This window comes from Sarcophilus harrisii, chromosome 4 (assembly GCF_902635505.1).
Source record: "Sarcophilus harrisii chromosome 4, mSarHar1.11, whole genome shotgun sequence".
Lineage (NCBI taxonomy): Eukaryota > Metazoa > Chordata > Mammalia > Dasyuromorphia > Dasyuridae > Sarcophilus > Sarcophilus harrisii.
In genome coordinates, this window is record NC_045429.1 from 6,172,812 (window position 1) to 6,198,605 (window position 25,794).

General features: G+C 39.0%; 1 protein-coding gene across 1 annotated transcript in view; it reads left to right on the plus strand.

Annotated features, from left to right (window-relative positions):
* NEGR1 (neuronal growth regulator 1) overlaps positions 1–25,794 on the plus strand; it is a 1,024,353-nt gene that overhangs the window by 807,911 nt on the left and 190,648 nt on the right. The window contains exon 6 of the mRNA XM_031966948.1: positions 5,401–5,552. Coding sequence (XP_031822808.1) covers positions 5,401–5,552 — 152 coding nt within the window. The remainder of the gene's footprint in view (positions 1–5,400; positions 5,553–25,794) is intronic.

A 25,794-nucleotide genomic window follows, 5' to 3' on the forward strand; every position in this document is an offset into this window, starting at 1 on the left:
AGCAAAGATACTTACAGCAGGGTGTTTACTCAGAGTGATTGATGAGATCATGGTTCTCTAGTTCACATTATACTTAGTACTTGGTGTGAAATGGTGATGTAATGGTTCTACTGTTGGCACATGCTCAGTGTGCTATAGTGATGTAATTGTACTAAGATATTTAAAAGCTTGAGAGAACTAGAGACAATGTATGAGTGTGTGCTCCAGCTCGATCTCAGACTCCAGACTCCATCCTTGACCATCCTCCTGATGGATTTCCTGCCTTCATCACTTCTCCACTTAAGACCAAGGCCCATCCAGAGATCCTCCAGAAAGCTAGTGGAGACATTAGAGAGACTGGCTATGGCCTTACTTGTGCAGATTTTGAGAACTCTTGGGCTTTCATGTATGTATGTGTGTGTATGTAAAGATATATAGATATATATGATAGAGAAAGAGAGAGATTTAGATCCAGATAGATAGATAGATAGATAGATACACACACACACACACACACACACACACACATACATGTTATGCTTTCCACTAGACTATCAGCCTCCAGGGAGCAAGAACTGTTTCATTTTTGTCTTGTCTTCTCTAGCACTTTGTATAGAGCCTGTGGTTCTTACTGAATGTTTGCTGATTGATTGATTATTCACACCACGAACAAATGAATGAAAGAATGAGGCGATTATTTGGATGATGTGCCCAGTCTATGCTAAGCACTAGGGATAAAATAGCCCCTGCTCTCCTCAAGCTAACCTTAATTAGGAGAGACATGTTAGAGTTTCAGCTAGGAACTCCAAGTGTGCGGCATCAGTCCAATGGAGGTGCCTAGAACAACAGAGGGCACATTAAATAAGTAAAATATCAGTGGCTGGAGGTCAGCAGGGCTTAAATCAGGGGAATTTAATGGGGGATCTATGGACCCCAATTTGTCTCTGGGTAGAATCCTTCATTTGCATGGGGGAAAGTATATCTTTACTTTCACTAACCTCTAGATGAATTTTAGCAATGACCTCGATCATTTGAAAGCACTGTCACGAGAAGGGATTTGTAGAGGTCCACTCTACCCCCCCCAAAAAAACACTCTTGGTTTACATGGAGGGCAGATGTCCCTCTATCACTCAGGAAGAATCATGGTTGTTTCCCATTTGTGCAGTGGATAGAGGAGTGAATTTAAAATAAGAAAACCTCATGGCAGACCTGCCTCTGCTACCATGAGCCACATGGCCAGAGGCCACCAGGATTGAGTCCATTAGTCTGTAACTTTCCAAGACATTGAGTTACCTCTAGGTTACAATCCAGTAAGCACTGGTAGTATCCACACCATGCAAATGAAACCACAGGTTTAGACACCCCTGTTGCCCTATTCTTCCTCCTAAGTAATATCACAAAGGTCTTTTTTTCTTTAAAATTAGCAAAAACCATAAATGATTTTTTAAAAGCATCAGTATTCTCGGATGAAGAATTATACCCTACCTGCCACCTCTTTTCTAAATGCAATTTCTGAATCCCGGCCCTGCCACTTATTTCCTTTGTGACCTTGGAAGAGACCTTTCTATCTTTAGGCCTCAATTGTCTCATCTGTAAAACAGTGAAGTGACCTCCAAGGTCCTTTGAAACACCAAATCTATAATCCTCTGACAAAGAATTCTCAGGCACTGAGGAAGCAGGGAGTCCCGCCCGTTCTGTGGGGGATGTGAGGATGCCCTTTGATTTCCTCCCCTTCTCTGGAGAATTTCCCCCTAGAGACCGGTCTACCCCACCAGAGATCCTGCGTAATTCCTTCTGCATTTTCTAGTTGCCATTGCAGACGTGCCCTTGGCAGTGAGGCTCAATGGGGTTCTCTCTCCAGGGAGTGGCAGTCCTCCAGAGAATGTATCTGAGATATACAGACAGGCAGAATTGATTTGGGCTGTAACTATAAAGCTTCCAGTGAAATGAAACTGTCATTTTTTATGCAGCAACATAAACTAATTAGTTGAAAATAAAGTCATTAATGGGATGCAGAAAGATATCCAATAATCACTATGGAAATGTAGTGCTAATGACAATAGATTTGCACTTGGAGGCAGAAAGGAAAAAGACACCCAGCTTCCTCTCCATGTTTCATGTCTGACTCTCTTGTAGCTGAGCGAAAGATCATTCAGATTATTGCTCAGGTTAAAGTTGGTTCAATGTTTATTCAAGCCAAGCTTTTATTAATAAGATTAAAGTTTATTTAGGGCCTGGATGAGCCCAAATTCTGTTTTTACATGACATGTAAGTAATTCCCAGCATAATCAAGCGGAGATGCCTATTTTAATCTTGCACTTAAAAACAGTATATTGTGTCTTAGATTAGATGCAAGCCACGTTACGCAACGCATTGCAGTTCAAAATGAATTCTCCGTGGAATGCCCTTTATTAGCATTTTTGGTACTTTAAAAATAAAACTATAGTACTAAACCTTGGGAAATTTACCAAAGAGGAAAATCTTAATATACAATTCAGGCTGTGAGCTTCAATAGCCCGACTCTGGTGGGCATCTCTGAAATGGAATATTACCTCCTTGGAGAAGCTCATGTTGGAAAGAGAGAGACAACATAGGATCATCAGTTTGAAACTAGAGGGAGCTTGAAAAGTTTAAAATCAAACCCTCCCATTTAACAGATGAAGATACTGAGGTCCAAAGAGATTGTCACTTTCCACCCATCACATAGTAAGGTTCTGAGGTAGAATTTGAAACAGACTCCAAGTCAAGCACACTCTCTACACTGAATAAATAAATGTACAGTAAACATACATACATAATTCCAAAATAATTCCAGCATAACCTTTGGGAGAAGACCTTAATTCTGTTATTGTAAGTAGTGATATACTCAATTTACACTTGAAGAAATTGAGTTTCAATTTTTATTGTTCAGCCGTATCTGATTGGATTTTTTTAGATCCCATTTGGAGTTTTCTTGGCAAAGATACTAAAGGTGTATGCAATTTCCTTCTCTAGCTCATTTTGCAGATCAAAAAACTTAGGCAAATAGGGTTATATGAGTTGCTTAGGGCAATACAGATAGTATGTCTCTGAGGCCAGAATTGCACTCAGCTTATCCTGGCTCCAGGTCTGGCACTTTATCCACCACACCACCTAGTTTTAGTTATTCCATGATTATAATTACTGAATCCTGGAGGTAGAAGTTGATCTCAGGTCTCCTGCCTTCTAATTTGATTCTTTTCCCTTCGTGGTTTTCTTCTTCTAAGAGTCATCATTATCATTTTCCTTTTCTTTCTTCTTCTTCTTCTTCCTTTTCTTCTTCTTCTTCTTCTTCTTCTTCTTCTTCTTCTTCTCCTCCTTCTTCTTCTTCTTCTTCTTCTTCTTCTTCTCCTCCTCCTCCTCCTCCTCCTCCTCCTCCTCCTCCTCCTCCTCCTCCTCCTTCTCCTTCTTCTTCTTTCATTATTCAATGAGTCCCTGACTTAGGGTTTTAATGAACTCTGCTGGGTCCTGAGGAGCAGACATCAAATCCCCTTTCATGGGACTTACAGTCCAGGCAAAAGCAGAAGGTTGAAACACAAGAAAAAGAAAATAATGCAAAATAGTATAATGAGTGACCCATCTGAAGTGTTGATTCAAGAGTCTTGACTTTTCATGTAATAGCAATTTTGGGAAGGGAGAGATCTATGGACAATGCACTTTCAGGAAGAGCACAAACCAGGTCCTCCAACAGAGGGCAGGATTGAAATTGAAATAGAACTGAGGAGAGAATATCTTCAGGCAATAGACACAGTAAATGTAGCAGCTGTCTTTTGCCTTTTTGAGGGATTTCTAGTGCTTTGCTCATGACTGGATCTTAGTAGGGACTTACTTAAAAATGTGGATTGAGTGGTTGGTTGTTCTACTATGAGACAGATGAGTAATTATGGTGATATTACAAAGTCATAGATCTGGAGCTTAAAGGGACTTCAGAGACCATCAGCCCTCTCATTTTCTGATGAGAAACTGGAGTTGTATAGTGAAAAGGATCTGAATCCAAGTATTGTGATCAAAATCAATGGCAGCCCTTGAATGCCATGAAACGGCAAGCATAAATGAAATCTGGACGTGATCCAGTGGGAGGGTGGGGAAGGAAGGTTCTTGACAAAAATAGTAACACCATAAATATAAGGTTTGGGTTTTTGTTTATATATTTGTTATGTTTCATTTTGGAGGGGATAAAGGGGGACTTGAGAGTATAAATAAAGTATAATAAAATATAATAAATAATAAAGTAAGTACTTAATAAATATATATTTTATCATATTAAATATTGTCCAACAGGATCTATAGTTATAAGACTTGAGAGACAGTTAGGCGTGCCCCTTTATTTAACTGTCTTGATGAAAAAAACAATATTATATGAATTGAAGGCCACCCAAGTAAGATAAAGCAAGATTCAAATCCCGAAATCCAGGGCTCCAAACCTTGGACTCTCAACACTCTGAGATGTTGTCTTAAATGAGAACAGCTCCGGGAGGTCTTTTAGAATTGACATTAGAGATAAGGTTCACCCTAGCCAAACCTTGAGCCACCTTACTTAGAAATTCCCATTCTTTCTATGACTCCCCAATGGGTAATCATAACTTAAACTTTCCTTTCTTATTTCTATTGACTTCAATGGCCACTATGCAATTTTCATTAGTGTTCAACTTTCTTAAAAGCAAAATAATGCCATAGTGAGACACAAAAGAATCCGAGCAAAGTTTATTTCATAATCTTAGTTTAACGAACAGTTATATTCATGATTCTATTACACAGCTAGGAATCTATTGATTATCCCCATCTACAAAGGTAGCTAGCTAGGTGGCACATTGAATACAAGGCTTGGTTTGGAGTAGGGAAGACTTGAATTCAAATCTGCCCTCAAATATGAGCTGTGGAACCTCTGTTTGCCTTGTTTTTCTCATCTTTAAAATTGGAATAATAATAGCAATAGTATATGATAGTAATAAAATATATAATAGTGATAAAATAATAATCCTTTCAGGATTGTTGTGAAGATGAAATGAGGCATTCTTTGTAATTAGCATATTGCCTGGCACATAGTAGATGCTATATAATTGCTCATCCCCATCTTTCCTTCCCTTCTCATTGATAACTATTGTAAAAAACTCAATAATAATGTCATTGTGTCTGCTTACATTGTGATCAATACTTGGTATGTCTACGTTGGAGCTTCCCAGCAAATTCCTTAAAGAAAGAACCTATTTTTTCTCCCTTTTTTTATAAAAAAATAATACTTTATAGGTAGTAGACATTTAAATAGATGTTTTTGAAATTGAATTGAATTTAAATGGATTAAATTGATGGACTATTATTACGTTACCATAGCAACACCATCCTACAAAAGCTCAAATTATATATAAAACATAGATTGATCTAGGGTTCGCTTTTGTCTTCCAGGCTCTTCAATGGTCAACAAGGAATCGTCATTCAAAACTTCAGTACAAGATCCATCCTCACCGTCACCAATGTTACACAGGAGCACTTTGGAAACTATACATGTGTGGCTGCCAATAAGCTAGGCACAACCAATGCTAGCTTGCCTCTTAACCGTAAGTAACAAAAATGGGCCATCTGTGTATTTTCAGATGGTCCAATGTATCAATTTCCATGGTTGAAGGACAGAGCATAGAGACTAAATGTTTGTTCTTTATGAGCCTCTTACCCAGGGTATACAATTTTGGGGGCCCATTTTTCTGAATATTGTTCACCTTATCTACGAAGGAGCTGAGCTCTGAGGAAAGTGTGATTCTTGTAAAGTTGAAATGTTGCTACTTAGGAAGATGTTTGATAGCTTATGAAGGAAAAAGCATGTCAACAAAGTCACTACTGAAATCTCTCTTCAGATTGAATAGGGCTGGCATGGTGTTCATTTATGATACTCTATAGGATGGTGAAAGTAGACTAGTGTGCATGGGATTTGCTTATGGTTGTTTTCTGTCAGAATTATTTGGGAATATTCTACATTTAACACATGATGTAAGCAGCAAGACATAAGACAGCTGTTCCAAACATGGACTTTGTGTGGAAACCCTGTTATTAATACTCTTTTTTGGAAACAAAAGCTGGATTTTACTAATATGTTTCCAACACAGACATGGAAAATCCCAAAGGAATATTTTCAGAGTTTTGAAAATAAGCAAAGAAGGATAAACTTAAAGAGGAGTCAAAGAGTGAAGGGTTAGGATTGATTTGGGCAAATTTTTCAAAGTTGTTTCCCAATATGGTATCAGAATCATAAAGTAGAGTTGAATCAGAGTTTGGGTTTTTTCCCAAAGGTTGAAAGGCATTTTTGAAAAAGTATCTTGCTTGTGCCAAAATAATCAAGAACAACCTTTTTGTCGTGATAGGATATATATATATTTTTTTTGACATTTTTTTGGGGGTGGAGTCAGTTGTGCATCTTTGAGCCAACTAGTTATATATGTGGATATATTGCTATATTTGTGTGAGCATCACAGCTTTGAGTGTTGTTAAATAGAGGGGGAAAGGTGGGATCCACTAGATTCTTCCTACTTAAGATTAGAATTATTTAAACCATTACATGAGTTCTCCAGATTGAATTGCCATAAATTTCTGTATTTCTGATTTCAAAGAACAGAATGAATAATTTAGGCCAATGTAGATTTTTCAGATGGCTCTGCCTCCATTGCTAAGTGAAAGATTCCATGATTTAGAGGGTTGATCAAATATTGGTCAATATTTCTTATTACCACACTCAGAAGAAAGGCAGCATGGCATGGTGGGTAGAATAAGACGTTGGAATTAGGAAGACCCGGATTCAAATCCTGTTTCTGACTCATACTCACAATGGCTGGTGATCCAGGGAAAGTCTTTTAACTTCTCAGGCACTGGGTAACTCTCTAAGATTATGAATAGTGTGACAAGATACTAATCTGCTTAGGTGGAGGGAATTTCCACCATGGGAATTCCCTACACTGATAGAAATCAGAAGGGAACACTTACCCCAACCTAAATTCTGAAAGAGTTAGGTGTTTTTGGTTGTCCCTAAATCACATTGGGTTTTTTCTGCTTTTTCAATAAGGGGCAGAGGGAGTTTTTATGTGTAATTATTGACTGTACAAAACACCTGATACTGGAAAACAATTGGTCTCAACTTAAATCACATAAATAATATGTGGAAATTAAGCATTAATATGTTAAGATAAATAGATCAGAAAAGATAAGCAATGGAATATTTAAGACAGTGATCATCTGAAATTTCAAATCATGATTTATAATAAAAGAGTGCAGTTAAATTATATCAATTGGCAACAAAGATAATGATGTGGACCTCATCCAGATTTCCATGTAAACCAATAGCATTTTAACATTATTTCTGGGGAGTAATATCCACTGAGGAAGACTACTGGAAGAAAATAGCTGAGTTTTTTTTTTCCTCTTTATCCTTTGAGTTTCTACACTTAGACAGATATCAGTATGCCGACTTAGTTTCTTTATTTCACTAGAGATTGTAGAAATCCCAAATGTTGACTCCTTGTGCTACTGTCCCCAGTTAAATAATGTGTGTCTGTGTGTGTGTGTTTATGTGACTTCTGGACGAGTAGGTTAAACAATTATAGAACTGCAAATCCATCAATATGATGGAAAATGGGAACTTGTGATATGCAATATGCTCACAGTTTCCTTGAAAGATCAGTAATTAGCTGCTTCAGCATGGCTGTCTGGAAATGGAATCTTTGCACAATAGTCCCTTTCTTGGGTGCCATCAATTTTGCCACAATGTGTTTTCTGCTGCTATCAAGACAGGGAGAACCTTTATTGAAAGTCTCTATGAGGAAACTATAGAAATAATTTAAATGGCAATGAGTAAGAAAGGGGGACGGGTGTCACATTGGGGAGGCGATGCTTGCTACCAGCATGAATGCAAAAAGGAGGCTCAAATCAAGTAAAGACAACAAACATTTATTAAATGCGCATTTGGTGCCCCAGGTCGCTGGTTCAAATCCCAACTCTGCTATCCATCACCTTTGTGACCATTTGTCTTCCATAGGAAGTTAGACACCTAAGGCAAATTAGAGACCTATGTAGAATTCCTGGTACAAATAGCTATTAAAGTATCCCTTGAGTGACTGATTGATGCTTTCCAGGCCTTCAATTTCAGTACTGCCAGGTCACATGAGTGGCGATGACAAGTCAACTCAACAGACCTTTATCAATTAAGCATTTCCTATGGGAAGGGCAAGACGATGGGCACTTGGATACAAAGACAAAAATGATATCTGCTTTCAAGTATTCTTGGAGGGAATTGATTGGAGGAAAAGAACATGATCAACACAACATAGCATTTTCATTCTTTTTTGTAGTTGTTTGCTTTTATTTTCTTTGTCATTTTTTCTTTTTGATCTGATTTTTCTTGTGCAGCAAGATAATTGCATAAATATGTATGCATATATTGGGTTTAACATATATTTTACCATGTTTAACATATATTGTATTACTTGCCATTTATGGGGGGCTTTGGGGAAGGCGGGGAAATTGGAATACAAGGTTTTGCAAGGGTCAATGTTGAATAATTATCTATGCATATGTTTTAAAAATAAAAAGCTTTAGTTAAAAAAAAAACACGATCAAGACATCATAGTGACATAAAAAGAATGCTGTATTAATACCTAGAAGACCTTAATTCAGTTTCCTGTTCTGCCATTTGTCATGTTTCTGGCCATGGACGAGTTGCTTAATTTTTCTTGGTGGAACTCACTTTCCTCCTCTATTAAAAGAAAGGGTCAGATCCCATCCAGCTCAACATGTATGATAATATGGTCTCATGATTGGCTGTCTCTGAGGTTCCTGGTAGGACTAAATCTATGATCTTGTAAACTGAGGCTTGGTTTTGAAATCATAGAAACATGGCCTCAAATTACTTCGAAGAAACCAACATATGACAACTGAGTGGACCACTTTGGCCATCAGCTTCTTCATCCATAAAATGAGGAGGTGGGGTTATATAATCCCTAAGAATTCTTCTAGCCCTACAGTCTAGGGATTATTTTATTCTTGGGATCTCTCTCCTTATACCTTCTCTGGCTCCGGGCACAGTGACTGGTTGATTGATCTAAAACCTTGCTTTCTGCTTTCGTATCCTCCAGTACCAAGTGGGAAAATGGAAACCTATCAGGAAAATGAAACTGAATTATGTCCTCAAAATCTTAGTCTAAGTTTAAATGACCTAACCTTGGAAACCAGATCAGAAGACTTTAGATGTAAAGCAGCCCCGAGTATGGCATGGGAGAGTTTGCTATGATAAGGCTTCTGCCTGAAACCCATTGTCACCCATTCACCTTCTCATCACTTATTGCCTCAAGACAAATGTTTGCTTTAATTCATCTTAGAGCATCCTTTTCCATCCCCAGCTACTGCAGAGCAGTAGACAACTCGAGCTGTTGCGACTGATAACTTATATATTTCTGTGAATCACAGGCCCAAGGAAACTCTAAATTGTTGAGGGCAGGGGTCATGACTTCAGTCTCCCGTCCATACATTTGCTTTTGGACTTTTGTTATTGGCATAGTAAAGGACCAATAGATATGCATTAGCTGATTAACAACAGTTTTCTAAGAATTTCAGCCCCAAAGAATTGATTCCCCTTTGGATTATAGCAACAACAACCATTGCAATTCTATGTAGACTGCCTCAAGTCTCTCCCCACTTCATTCTGCTCTCCCCAGAGATGCCAAAATGGTTTTCTTGAACATAAGAACTAAATAGGCTGCACTAGTTCCCTCAATTTTTAGGATAAAATAGCAACTTTGGAATTAGGAGCTCATAGCAGAATTGGAGGATTTTACTATTTGAAATGAGTAGCTCTTAGTGACCTGGGTTTATTCTCCCTTTCCAATCTTGTAATGTATTACTCCCCAACATACACGCCACAGTCTGCCTGAGGAAACCTTATGTATTGTGCTGTTCAAGGTGCTTTTTTATTGGTTGTCCTCCAAGATTCATATGCTCTTCTTTCTAACTCTCAAGATCTCCTTTGTGGACATGTTTCTTTATCCTTTTAACTGCAAGGACCTTCCTTTCTCTTCAAATCTCCACCCTTATTTGCCGAGATATTTCTTGGTCCTTTTGACCACAAGGACCTTCCTTTCTCTCAGGATCTCCAGCCTCCTTTGTGAAGATGTTTCTTGGACCTTCTGACTGCAAGGACCTTCCTTTCTAAGTATACTTCTGTCTACTTTATATGTATCTCATTTATTCCAATTGATATATTTATTGGCTCCCTCATTAGAGGGAAGGAGGGATGTTCTTCAGGCAGGGACAATCTCAGTTTTTTCTTTGTGTTCCTAGACTTGGAACAAACCCTGGAAAATAGCCAGTGCTAAATAAAAGGAAACTTATTATAGTGAAATAAAATAATCAAAATATATATTTTTAAATTTCTTAAAGCCCAGGTTAAGAACCTTTTCCCCAAAGATAGCCCAGGTGGATCTTCAAGTCCAGTTATATCATCCATCAATTTCCATGTCACCAAGGATCTGAATGATGGGATGATGAGTTGGATTTTACAATGTACTCACATCTGGCAACCTCAATAAGGTTGGGGTTTTTATGACTAATCTTTACCAGGTCTTCTAAGCTCCTGGTGTAACCTACCCATGTATGCCAATCTTTTGTGATTGTTGATTCCTCACACTCAAATTGAACTATGGGTATGATGTAGCATGGACACAGCATTTTACTTTGTTATTTCCCCTGTACTGTGAACCCGATTTAAAGACTAAGAGTCCATGAGACCCTTTGGCTGTGTGCATTCTCCCAACCTCTCAGATGCAGCTTAAAAACAGTGGTGCAGCCTATTATGAGCCAGAGCGTTGGCTTGTAGTCAGGAAAAATTGGGATCAAAATCTGCCTCATACGTTTTCTAATTGTATGACCTTGGTTGGGCTGCTTGAGTCTCTCTGTGATGCTGTTCATTCATTTGTAAAATATGAATAAGGATATTATCATCACAGGGCTACTGTGCCCATCAAATGTGTATGAAAAGTACTATGTGAAACTTCAAGCTCTTTGCAAATGGCTTCAGTTATTATTACCTTGAAATCTTTGACAGATCATTGAGAGAAATAAATATTATATTAATGATCGATTATTAATTTGTGATCCACCCTTTTCTTCCTCTTTCTATTGAGGCTCATCTCCTGAAAACTTCAGTCAGCTTCTGGAGGGGATAGCTGACCGATGAGATTTTATCCTGATCCTCATCCCTACCCAACTGGGAGATCTGATTTTTGTTCAGAGTATAAAGAGAAGCTGGTCTCGGTGAGCCTTTTACTGGAGGAAGAACCCCCTATCCTTGATCCTCATAATTAGAGTTTAAGACAACCCAGCCCATGAAGGAGAAAACTAGCAGGAGAGGTCCAGATGGAACCAGCTTCCCCTGACCAGATGCCTTGAGGCTGCAGAGTCTCATAACAAGTCACATTCTCAATAGGAAAAGCTAAAAATTTTTACTCTACCTTCTCATTAAACGGCTCCCCCTCAGGGGTGATTTTCACTTGTTGTAGGAGCTCCATTTCAGAGAAAATAGAAGGCATTGCCAGGTCTCTCTTGGTGAGAAACCACTGACCATTGATTTATTGATGAATAGCTAAACTAATTAATAAATTGATCCTTAGTTACCCAGAACCTGTTTCTCAGGGGTCTTATTCATCATATCATTTAACTTCTATTAGTCTCTGTTTCCTCATCCAAAAAATGAGGAGAATTGACTCACAGACTAAGCTAAATTCCTAGTTTTACAAGAGAACTGACTTCCTACTTTCAGGTAGGTTTTTACTCTCAACATGAATATGTGAAGTCACCACATCTTCCTAAAAGCACAACAGCATATAAAAACAACAATAAAAGCAGGACATTATGTCTCATCCAGAGTGGAAGGGTCAGGGCCATTCACAGGCCTGAAACTTTGAACTGTTCCACTATTGATCCGGCTGGTTTGCACCGTCTTAAACTGGTTGTAGCTTCTGATGGGCCGCCATATTGGTACCTACCTTTATGTAGACAGCCTAGTTCCTTTAGCCCAAGTGCAGTTCAGGATTTCTCCATCCAAGCTATCCATGAATCAACTGTACTCTTCCCAGCAGAAGGGATAATAGGGAGGTCCAGCCATGCCCATATTTCTTCCTATCTCTTTCATTAAAAGTGACTCTAGTGAAATTCCATCCTGGTATTTATCTGCATCTCTGATTCTCCTCATAAAATTTCTCCTTCATCCCCTTCCTGGCTGACAGATCATTATTCAGATTTCTGCAAAACACTGGGCTAAGCAGAGCCACAAGGTCCAATGTCTTACTTCTTTCTGGACCCAGCTCCAATGGCCCAGTGTTCTGGACCCCAAGTGTCTCTCTGACTATTCCCTCCTGCCTTCCCTCAGGCTCAGGAATGGTCCTTTATGCCTTGACTTGAAGGCGGGGCTATCTCCAACCAACACTTTCTTCCAAGTCCTCTAGAGTGAAAAAACTCTTATTTAGAGAAAACTAAATCAAAGTGGTGAGGATGATGTAAATAAGACCCTGCCCAAGTAGAGCGCAAACCAATGGAAAGTGAGATTTTTAGTAATTGAGCTTCAGTGAAGAGCATTTCTAAAGAGAGCACATAGATGTATACACACAGATTCTTTGAGGGAATGAGATGCATTGACTGCAGAAGCTCCACCATGAAAAGGGTCAAAGGGCTGACAAAAAGCTCTTCCTTTCTGAGTCCTGCCTCCTTCCCAGGCCACCAGGACCACCACTGAAATCTGCTCTATCAAATCATGGTCCCTGCAGGAGCAATTGTTGAACATCCAGGAGATCTCACAGGCCAAGCAGGAGCCCATTTGCAATTTGTCTTTTAATTTGGGAAGAGCCTTTCATTTCCTAAAGGGAAAGAATCACCAGTAGCCAGAGTTCCAGAAAAGAACTTTGCATCCCCTAAAATGGACCAAGATGGTGGAATGTGGCCAGGCCTCCCATGGGCATACCCTCACTCCTCGAACGATGACTCTTTGCTGACTTGCCAAATGGGGACCCAGCTGGGCCCTTGCCAGAAAGGTTCCAGTTCACTGCTTGCTTCCAGTGGTTCCACAGGCCAGTAAGCCATTGCTTGGGCCCTTCGTCTATAATCTCAAACCCAGGATTCACATGCAAAGAATCGCCTGATGCAGACAGGATTCGGACTTTTGTTAGATGGTGGGCTCCCCTCCAGGAACTTAAAATGCTGGTGGAAATAGTCATCAATTTTTGTCTCGGGGATTCTGCGAGATGCAGCAGAGTCCTGCTTGCAGCTCCCTCCCATCATCCTCTGGGCTCCAGGAGGCAAATAACAAGCCCCTCCGGCCTGCACCCATTAGTCATTTGGAGGGCTGGATGGTTTAGAATTAGCATGCAGAGGGAGCAGCCAGCCAAAACCGGACAGGGATGGAGGGCCTGCAATTCAGTCCCTGGAGCAGGGTGGCCATGGGAGGGCTCAGAGGCCCTGTGCAGCCTTCCTGAGGGCTGGGGATGTTTCCTGTGTTTGATTGTGTATGGAATGGAACACAGCTGGGGAGGGTGGGACCCAGAGGGGCCCTCATTCATTCCTCAACCATAGAAATCAGTGAGAGGCAGGATCAATCAGAGCCCAGGGAGGAGGAGCAAGATCAGTATGAGCCCAAATGGAGCCATAACTGAGCATGGAGGAAGCCTATGGATGGTTCCAGGTGGCCAGCAGTGACAGCCTCAGCTCAAAAGCCATTTGGAGGGCTCAAGTATGGGCTTTGGGGTGCCAGAGCCACAGACTCACAACCTGCCTTCAGATTTAGTGGTGGTTTCATGGGGTGACACAGTAACCCACTGGGGCTTACTGTTCTTACTCAAATAAAGGGGAGCAACTACAGACCCTTTGAAATTTCAGTTTAATCTAGAAATAAAAGTCTGAGCTCACTCTAAAAACAGAAGTCCAAGCTCTCTCTAAAAATAGAAGTTCCAGCTCTTTCTTGAAAGAGAAGTTTGGGCTCTTCCTAGAAATAGAAGTTCAAGCTCTCTCTAGAAAAAGAACCTCCAGCTTGCTCTAGAAACAGAAGTTCCAGCTCTCTCTAGAAACAGGAGTTCGAGTTTACTCTAGAAAAATAAGCTCTTGCTCACTCTAGAAACAGAAGTTCCAGCTCTCTCTACAAATAGTAGTCTGAGCTCACTCCAGAAAAAAGAAGCTCCAGCTCACTTTAGAAATAGAAGTCCAGACTCTCTCTAGAAACAGAAGTTCCAGCTCTCTCTAGAAAGAGAAGTCCAAGTTCACTCTAGAAAAAGATGCTCAGGAAGGAAGGAAGGAAGGAAGGAAGGAAGGAAGGAAGGAAGGAAGGAAGGAAGAAAGAAAGAAAGAAAGAAAGAAAGAAAGAAAGAAAGAAAGAAAGAAAGAAAGAAAGAAAGAAAGAAAGAAAGAAAGAAAGAAAGAAAGAAAGAAAGAAAATACTAATGGTAATCAGAATTTTGAGCTCTACTGGAAATGTGATATTGGATGCAGATTAAAATACAGTATGAAATATGAGGAATTGAAAGGCTTTGAAAACCTTACTATGATCAGGCTGTGCTGCCTTATTGCCCAACCCTAAATCTAGAGTGATAAAAGCCATCAGAGGACATTGATTCCAACCATCTCATTTTTAAATGAAGACTCTTGGGTCTAGGTTATTAAAGTGATTTGGCCAAGGTCATACCGAGAACGTGGCATGAATCAATATTGGTAAGATTGTAGAATTAGACCTGGAAGCAAATTTGCAGGCCATTGAGTTGACCATCCCTAGACTCCTCCCTGAATTTTCATACATGAGGAAATGGATCCTCAGGTGGGTTGATGGTCTTCAGGTGCTAAGAATCGAGAGCCAGCACTTGCACCCATGATTTCTGTCTTTAAATCCCCTCCTGTTCCCCATGTGCCATGTCACTTTGTAAACATTAATTCAAATATTATTGAATGAGTGCTTATTAAAAACATCTTTACTTACCTTTCAAAGAAGCAGAAATACTCGAGGAGCAGCCCCCTTCCCATACTCTGTGCCTTTTGTCATTGAACTCTAAATTATTTTTATATTGACATAAAAATTGTTTTTTAATGTGTTTGCCTCTGTGGTGAGTTTCCATAAAGTTTAGCTCAATAGCTCCGCTGGCCTAATCATTTTGTCATCTGGAAAAAGAAATGTATTCTCTGGGGAAATTTCCTTTATGTTCACAGTTTCAATTCTGTTGGACCAATAACTGATGAAAACCACCAGAGTAGACCTTTTGTTGTGTTATTTTATTTCACAAGACTCTAACCCCACAATAAATTGGATTAGAATCTGAAGGGGAAATTCGTGTGTGTGTGTGTGTGTGTGTGTGTGTGTGTGTGTGGCTACCAAAGCTTGTCAAATTAAAACATGCTACTCATTCAAGACAAATTCAATAAACAATTCAACATTGATTAAGTTCCTCTGGGCCATCAAGACAAAAAATGGAGGTGGTCTAGTCCTCCAGGAACTTGCATTCTACAGAGGGGATAGAAAGGCCTTCCCACCAAGACATAGTCTTGTGAATGATATTAGTCCATTTTTTTTTTGTAAGGAACATCCATGGACACTGTCCATTGATGAAAGGGATCTTGATGTGATTTAGAGCATTCCTTATCTCTTAGGACTAGGTACAGCGTAAGATGTTGGGGACTGAGAAAAGTCGAGCTAAAAAAGACCTCAAGGAGCTTCTAATTCATTTCCTCTTTTAATAGATGAGAAAACTGAGGCCCAAAGAAGGGGTGTCTTGCCCAAAATCAGATAGGAAAAAAGAAACAAAGGCAGGATTCAGTCTGAAATCCATGACACAGAATCATAGTTGGGGAGCTGGAAGGACTCGAGAGAATATCCCCTTCAACTTCAGCCTTTTGAGGGGAAAAAACTGAGTCTAAAAGAATGGAAGGGACTTCCCCAAATCAAGCACTCTCTCCCCTGAGCTCTGACCCACCTTTCTACCCGGCTCAATATTGTACGATTTCCTTCTTTGAAAAATGGAAATGTGACCACTAATGTATTCTGCATGGGGATATGTGAGAACTAAATGATTATAAAGTGCTGAGAAGCACATTATTAAATTTCCTATTTCTCCCCCATCAGTATGAAGAATAATTAGAAGAATGGTCCATAACAGGGGAAAAAATGAGAAAAAGAAAATTACATATATAAAAATATATATGCATGTGTGTACGTGTGTGGTATGTGGATATACACATGTGTACATAGATACATATAGATACATAGACATAGACCTAGAGATAAATATATAATATATATCTTTGCTTCCCTGATCTTTCACATGACACAAAATACATTTCAGAAAAACTGAAAAATTAACTGAAAACAATATTAAAAAAAACTCACTTTCTCCAAAACAAGTTTAATTTTTGAAATTTTAAAGCAATTGAGAAAATGTATGAAAATTACATCTCCCTATGTAATGTGTTAACTCAGTTGGCTGGTTTCCATGACTTTTATAAATTGAATTCAAGTGGACTTTTCACTAGAGGTAAAAGGGAAGCTCCCTGGGGTGTTGTTCAGGGTAGCACTTTTCTTCCCATTGAATTTTTGATTGTTCTTGACCTTCTGCCCATAGCAGGGAAACCATGGACCATCTATTAAGGGCAGCCAAGTTTGAACTCTGGTTTGTCAGCTGACTTTGATCCATGAGGTCACAGAATTCGATCCAGAAGAAATCTCCCAAATCATCTAATCTCACCCCTTTCATATTACAGAGCCGGGCAAGGATTTTTTCCAAGATCACACAGGAAATAAGTAGCAAAATTTTCATTCAAACCCAGATCTTCTGACTCCAGTTTAGTGTTTAATTTTTTTGGATCTCAGTTTCTCATCAAAGTGAAACAACTGAATTTGATCGTATATAATCCTGTTCATGTCTAAAAATCTCTGTTGCTCCAGGGCCACGAGGGAATGAAGGAAACTTCATCTCCCTGAGTTCAAATTTAGCCTCAGACACTTATTAGTTATGGGACCCTGGGCTAGCCACTTAACCCTATTTACCTCAGTTTCCTCATATCTGTAAAATGTAAAATGAAAAATGGAGAAGGAAACAGCAAACCACTCCAGATTCTCTGCCAAGAAAATCCTAAATGGGCTCACCAAAAATACGACACAACTGAAACTACTCACAACAGTAATTGATACTTCACTGGTTCCAGAAAGGTTTTAGAAAAGTCCCATTGAGGTCCCTTTGAGTGATATTATCTTATTAGCATGGAAACTCCATGTAGCCGGGGATCATTTTCATTGTCTTTATAGTCAATCAGTGAGTTAACAAGTAATTAGTAAGGACTTACAATATGGTAGACACCATGAACATAAAAGGCAAAAACAACATGTACTTGCACATGTCCATCTGAGTATCAAGGTTTTTTTTTTTTTATTTAAAAACAATTATTATGTTTTTTGTTCTCTGTTGTTTATTGAGGTCTTTGGAATTAAGTGATTTGTCCAGGGTCGTGCAGTTAGTAAGTGTCAAGTGTCTGAGATCTTTAAACTGAGATCCTCCTGATTCCAAGACCAGTGCTCTAACAAGTATCAAGTGTTAGAAACATCCTAACGCCTCATTCTTTAAGACTAAGAAATAAAACATTAAGTAACTACTCTATGCTATTCTCTGTACTTAGTAGTGCTTGATCCTTAATAAATGTTTAATGAATTGATTTAACACAGAAGAGAAATTGATACATGTGGCTTTTATTTTGAACAATTGTTGAATTAACAAAGCAGGGCTTGTGAGATTGAACATTCAACTTGGCCTCCAGTTAAGCTCTGAGAACTATTTGCAAAGTTAGACTATTCAAACTTTTACTGAAAACAAGTTATGTGGTGTTTTTTTTTTCCTTGCTAGCACCAAAAAGTGAATTTCAGCATTAATATGGGTACCCCTCATTATCTTTTCAGTGAAAACATATGTGAGATGTTGTGTATTTTTTAAAATATCCATCCAATTAGTACATTTGTTGCTGCCTAATTAAGAAAGCAGATCATCACAACACTATTGAAAGATGTTTTGGGTCAATTAACAAATTCATGGGCATTTGTAAATTTTTCTAAAAAGAAATTCAAAATATATTTTTAATAGAGCAAGCCTGAAATAATCACTTTCCTTACAAAGAAAAAACTAGTGGCAGTAACAATCACGAAAATACAGTCCTTCCTTTTGGAATTGGTGTTTGGACCTACATCTAAATACATATTTTCTCAAAATATCATCACAATTTCCTCGGTGAACCGTGGTTTGTGATACAAATAATACGATTGCCAAAATATGGGTAACACCTGTAATCAGGGAATTTAACTGAGTAAATGCCTTTTTAGAAATGACTTGTGTGAGTTAAGGATGTGTGATGACTCCACAGACTCAACTCAGCTGGAGAAAGATGAATTAAAAGCCTTCATGTCTCAGAAGTAAACACATTGCGAGTGTCTACTTGGACCCGTTCCGTTTTCTAATTCAGTGCACCCTCCATCTTGCCCACATTCACGATGCCTGCAGCCCTGGAAGGATGCATCCAACAGGCCAAGAGAGACTCTGGGGCTGCTCCAGGGCTCATTAGAAATAACCCCCCACACTTATCTGTTCTGGGCCTGTGCACCCTGGTTTCGATGTTCTTGACTAACTTGCTTTCTTCCATATTTTAGCATCTGAAATTCATCATTTTAGCTCAGTCTCAAGTCTCTTCTCTTTCATTTGGGATTGATTCTTCTGTTCTGAACTATATCCTACCCTTTCTTTATGCTTTCCTTTCCCTCGGCTCTTCCTCTATGCCCACGTTTTCATTGCCCAAATAGATACCTTCCAATTGAGGGGGCATCACAAAGGGAGAAGACCCACTGGCCTTTGAATGCCCCCATTTGAAATCTTCTGAAAGCTTCATTACAGAAAATGTAATAAAAACTCAGCTTTTCCCAAATTGATTTAGTTGCAGCTCAAGGGCCAACCCTTGACCAGGGCACCCTTTCACAAGGCTTTGATTCTGCCTGCAATTGAATTACTCAGGCAAGGCTGAATGCCCGCGGCTGGGGCTGGGCTCTGGCACTCCAGTGCAAATGGGCCAGCTGGGAAACCACGGAGCTGCTTTTGAAATTTGCAATATTCTCTCATAATAACTGACATGAGCTGGGGAGAACAGCCACTCACCTCTATTGGAAATCAAGCTTTTACCACAGAAGTTAGTGTTTAGGGGGACTTTTGAACCTGTTTGAGAAAACTTTTCTCATTTTGAAATATCACCTATGACTTGAAAAGCCATACTTTTAGGGATAAATGACAGTTGATGAAGGGGAAACAAAATGAGACATTTTAAATTCAAAGTTTCATAATGAGGAGGTCATTCAAATCAAATACCACCCTGGACATCTAGAGACAAATGCAGATAGATAGATAGATAGATAGATAGATAGATAGACAGACAGATAGATAAATACATGGAAGGATGGATAGATGGATGGATATGGACAGACAGAAAGACAGAAAGACAGACAGGAAAACAAACAGGCAGGCAGGCAAGCAGACATACAGAGAGATAGGCAGAAAGAGATATGCTGGAGCCAAGTCTTGCCCCATTGAGAAACTTATTGTTAAGTTTTTAGTGTGAGGAAGCATACCTCAGAAATCAAGAAACACTACAAATCAATGATTCCTCAGTTTTACTGGTTGTTTCATAGGTAAAATATAAAAATAAAGAGTGTGTCCTATGTACTCTTTTTGGATGCCAATTGTTAATATTTATCAATGTGATATATATATACAGAGAGAGAGAGAGATGGACAGACAGACAGACAGATGAATGGATGGATGGATGATAAACATAAATGTATAATGTACTAATATATAATTCTTATATGTATATAGAACACAACAATTATTTCTACATGAGAAAACGAAGCATAATGATTGGAGAGGCAAACTGGGAGCAAGTTTAAGTTTTGCTTTTCACATATATTGGTTTCATCATCCTCGGCCAGTGATTAAAATTGTCCATGTTCCAAGCAAGTCTCTAAGATTAATAGATTGGTATTTCTGATCAGCATCAGAAGCATCAGTTAAGGAAGATTTCTATCTGAGGAGTTTCCTGCACTGATGGAGTCTAACATCCAGACTAGTGGTTCTCAAACTTTTGTTTTCAGTATCTTTATCCTATTAAAAATGATTGAGGATCTCTCCAAAGCGTTTTTGTTGATCTGGCTTATATTTATAGACATTTACCATATCGGAAATAAAAATTACTTTTGAATTTGTAGACCCTCCAAAAGGGTTTCAGAGATCCCCAGGATTCTCTAGACTATACTCTAAGAACCAATGGGACTCTAGAAAATAAAATATGTGAGTACTTGAATTCATACACCCACACATAGAGATGCTTCTTTGTGGAGATAGATGGCAGATTAATAGATAGATAGTGGTAGTAAATATGTGTGGTGTGTCTATGTGTATGTATGTACATATATATGTGATTAATTAATACTGAACTATTTTCTGCTCAGGGAATCCCATCACTAGAAGGTGGATCATTGGGCAATGACACTTTGAGATCACTACAATTAATAAAGACTCAGTTATGAGGTGCAGAGGGTGATTGCCCCTGTGGAAGAATGACATGATGATGAAATGAAGATCCATTCCATGTTTTGATAATTTATCATTTTGTTCATGCCCTTGGGCTAGACTGCTAATTTTAGACAGCCATCTTGCCAATAAATGGCGCCCTCAGTCATAAGATCCCATCTCCATTTGTTTGCTCCTGCCACTCTCTGTACCTGAAGTACAATAGATGGTGAGCTCCTTGAGGACAGGGGCTATCTTTTGCTTAGTTTTGTCCCCAGTGCTTAGAACAGTGCCCAGGAAACAGTAAGCATTTAACAAATATTTATTGACCAGCTGATGGAAATACTCACCTGCTTCCCTGGATCTCTGCTCTTGAAAGCCACTAGGGTAAATGGCACCTTCTCTTGGTCACCGCTTTTGCTCCCTCAGTCCACAATTATCTTTGCTTCCTCTGATGACATGTTTTAATGTGTATACTTCTTTAAAACGTCAGTGCTTCAATAGATAGGGGAAATCACAGATTTTACTTTCCCAACTATTCAGATTGTAACCCCATGGGACTTTCCTAATACTCATTGTCTTTGTTCTTCTGTATACCCCAGTGCAGGGGGTGGAGCACATAGTGGGCAAGAGGTTTTCTTTCACAAGAATCTCTTGTTCATTCCTTTAAATCTCAACCCACTAATTGCAGGATGGGCCAGATTTGCATATGTCACATCTGTTCCTAATTGACTAGAAGTTCTGTGGGGGTGGGCACAATCTCATGGTCATCTTTACAGCTTCCCCCAGACGTGCCTGGCTCTTTTTGCTCCTAGTAAACATTCCCTTTACCAACAGCACCTCAAATGGGTTTGTAGAATGTCAGACCCAACATCAGATAATCTACATCAACTTCTTGATAAGTGGGTTTCAAATAAATGAAAAATTTGCATTAAGATTCATAAAGCACTTTCCTCTCCACAAACCATGAGGGGGGGTATATAAACACCATTATCCCCTTTTTACTGATGAGGAAACTGAGCCTCAGAGAAGTAAGCAACTTGCCCAAATTTCAGGGCTAATAAATCTCAGCCCTGAGATGGAAACCTACTGCTCTCCGAGACCCGAGCCAGCACTATTTCCAATCAACATGCTGTCTGCCCAAAATACTAAAGCTGGGGCTTCTGATGCTTAGCCATCTGGTTAATAAGGGGGGTTAGCAAGAGTGATACTATTAATCATTACAGGAAGCACCTCAGTATGAATGAGGTATCCAATGCTGCCCTCAAAGTGCTGAGAATCTAGTTGGAGATGCCAGATCTACAGTAAGTTTGGTTCAGAATCTTTATTGACATGATTATAAGCCAATCAATTTGTGTGGTGACCTGAATTCAATTGGAGAATGACCTCTGTAGTATCTCTTTATATCTATTCTACCTATACTTCTATATGTCTTTGTTATCTTTCCTCATAAAATGCAAAAGGACTTTGAGAAGAGGGATGCTTTCCTTCTATTTCTTTGTATCCTGAGCAGCTCACAGGGCCAGGTCCATAATGGATGGTTAATAAATGTCTGTTGGTATAAATCTGGCCTGAATTGTGATATGTGAGATATAATTGTAATAGATCAGAGAATCCAGAAATCATTTCTGGAAAAGGAGCTTGAGGCACATGTCCACCAAGGACAGGTTTGCCCAGAGTTCTAAGGAAAGCATTAATATTAAGGATCATTTCAAAATCTTTCAGGACCATCATGATTGCGAGTACTTTCTCTGACGGTATAATTGCCAGTACTTAACAAGGGCCTGGAATACACATTGGTTATGTAAGCTGGTTAATTGATAAACTACCAAATGTGTATACCAGTCTCTCTTATGGGAAGGGAAGGGAAGGAAAGCAGGAGGAAAAGAAGGAAGATAAAAAGAAAAGAAGGAAGAAAGGAAGGTTGAGAGAGAAGAAAGAAGAAGGAAAGGAGGAAAGAAGGAAGGCAGAGATGAGGGGGGAAAGGAAGAAGGGAATGAGAGAAGGAATAAAGGAGAAAATAAAGGAAAGAGGAAAGAAAGGGAGGGAGGGAGGAAGTTATAAGTAACAAAATTACTCATGAACCAAGTGTCATATGAGGTCCAAGATGGGAAAAGAATTCTGGTTATTTAGCAAAAAAAAAAAAAAAAAAAAAAAAGCACAATTTCATTATTAAAATCAAAAATGAAATCTGCATGTGCATTCTGAGATCATTTCCTCTCACATCCTCTATATCACCAAAGCAAATTAGACACTGAACCTAGAAGAGCCACTTGTCTCTTTCATTAGCAGCAGAATTAAAAAATGCATTTCTGGATTATTAAATAAACCAAGAAAGAAAAAAGCTCTCTCTTCACTAAGTAAACATTAATTAGCTTTTCATAAAATCATTGAGTCTAAAAGACAAGATCTCAAGGGATTTCATCAGGACACGGAGGGGAAAGATCCAAGTGGATCTGCTGGGGAATGTTCATGCTTCATTGCTAGTCCCACACGAGAGCTTTCTGAGCCAGTCTCTCAGGGGTTTTTAACTCTTTCTATAACAATCAAAGATTTCTAAACGATGATAGGGTTAATGTTAAAATGAAGAAATTCTTATAAATGATCACATGATTTATATACCATATAACCCATTTTAAGTGCAAAATGTAGAATCTGATTTTGATCTGGAAGGTACCTTGGAGTCCTAGGACAAATCACTTATTTAACTTTAGAGAAGCTGAAGACTCAAGAATTTGGTGATTTTTGCAAGATCAAATAGATGGTAAGCATCAGGGGTAAAATTTGAACCTAAGATATCCAATTCCAAATCCACCCTCGTTACTACAGGGCCGTGACATGATGCTTCGTTGGAGGAATGTGCTTTCCCAAATTACTCTAAAGCACTCACAATTCTGTCTTTATTTATCCTTGTCCTACACTGAAAGCTTGGGAATACCTAACTATATGTTTCTTTCAAATTGAATGACAACATTAGCTCACACTTTACAAAAAGAACACCACCTGGACAAGAATTTCATGGTGACTCTTAAAACCAAGCCTATTTTTTTGCATCCAAAGGGGAGTGTGATAAGGACCAGGACTCCATTCACTCTCATGATGATGAGCCAGGGAAGGGAGCCACATTGAATAGATTTGAAATGTCATCAATTTTACCTCTAGGGATTTCTCAGAGCAAAAGTCATTAAAATGTCATCGTGTTTCACTTATTGAGCCCCAAGCCCAGTACTCTGTACATGTAGGTCTTAGTGTCAATTGAACTCTCTTTTGGATGTGCTGTCTTTAGGCTCAGTAGTCTTATAAACACATAAGCTATGTCTATATGTAACCAATCAACAAGCATTCATTAAGTGATGACTATATTCCAGGTATAGTGTTAGGCAACAGGGAGATAAAAGCTAAAGACAATCAGGCCCTGCTATCAGAAGCTTGCAATCTATTAGAGATGGCATATATGTGTATATATAGTACATCGTGTAAGCTTTGTGCTAAATGGATACAAGGTGAGGAGTGGTATTGGGAGATAGGAAGGGCTAGGAGGAGGCATTAGCAACTGGGGGATCCAGAAAAGTCTGAAATAAGAGATAATGATTAAGTTGAGTCTTGAAGGAAATGTGAGACTGATGAAAAGTTGGAGATGAGGAAGGAGTAAATTCTAGGCAGAAGGAAGAGTCAATGGCAAAAATAAAGGAGATATAGTAATTATGTGTGAGAAACAATTATGAGGTCAGACGGACTGGTCCACACAATGTGTGTGAAAGGAGCTTGGGAATATAGGAAGGAGCACAATTGTGAAATGATTTAAAAGAGTTGTTTTCTCCAAGAGGCAATAGGGAGCCAGTAGAGTTTGCCGAGTACAAGAGTAGCATAGTGAGAACATACAAGCTCTCAGAATCTTGGAGCTGGAGGGGACTTTTGATACTATCTGGTCCCACCAATACCTGAATGGAAATTTCTTCCACCTCCATGCCCAAGATCCTCTATGATTTCTATATGTGTTCTTTAAGCCAATTCTGAAAGAGTTCTAGGGAAGGGAATCCAATCTCATTAGTAGCTGAGGTTTATAAGTATATAATACATACATTGAAAATAAAAGATATTTTTGAGGCACCCTAAAGCACCTAAGTAGCATAGGGGAGAGAGTGTTGGAGATGGAGTTAGAAAGATCTGAGTTCAAATACTGCCTCAGACAGTTATTAGCTGTGGCTCACTGACCAAGTCACATCATCTGTCTGCCTCATTTTTCTTGTTTTCTACCTCAAAGGGTTGTTTTTTAGGATAGATAAGTTAGCCAGTAAGCATCTTTTGAAACCCTAGAGTACTATTGAAATGCTAGCAGTTATTATTTGCTAAATTAATATTAATAAAGTCTAAATTCCTCATTTTGTAGTTGAGGAAAAGAAGTTCCAGAAAATGATGGCATCTTGTGGAAAGTCACAAGGAGACAGCCTGGAATAGTAAGTCAAGAGCTGATCTCTGAGCTAAGAAGACCAGGGTTCAAATCCTACTTCTAATGCCTACTTGACCCTGGGCAAGTCAAGTCATTTAACCATCTTTCAGTGCTCTAGAAAAGAAGCAGGATGATATAGTGGGCAGAATGCTAGCTCTGGGGTCAGGAGACAGGAGGAAATCCTATTTTTACTGCTTCTTATCAGTACATCCTTGGTCAGGTCATTGAGACTTACCTCTTCCTCGGTAGAATGAGGTTGTTAGTGTATAGATGGTTGCTGAGGTTCATTACAGCTCTTAATTGATGATTCCAATGATAGATTCACAGAGAGTTTTCTTCCCCAGAATCTGGGGAGGTCAGCAGTGAAGACTGCATTGTCCTCATTTTTATAATGAAAAAACAGAGACTCAGGAATATAACTGTGAATGTGCACATGGATCACATAATGATGATGGTTGTGATGATGGAGCAATAGTGATGATTTACTATTTTGGATTTGGTTGCATGCACTTATGGAAGTTTTAGCCCTAACTACAAGCAAATGATTTCCTTTGAAAAGGTTTAATGCAAAGTCTAGCTAATTCATTCAGGTATAGGAGTCCAACAGAAGTCTACGTGCACCTCGAACAAGGAAAATAAAGATGGACCATGTTGGATTTACCCAAGCTCATTTCAGGCACATAATCTTATCCAGCCAGCAATGAGGATGAAATAGTCTCAGAATAGGACCTGAATTTTCAGCTGTTTATTTGG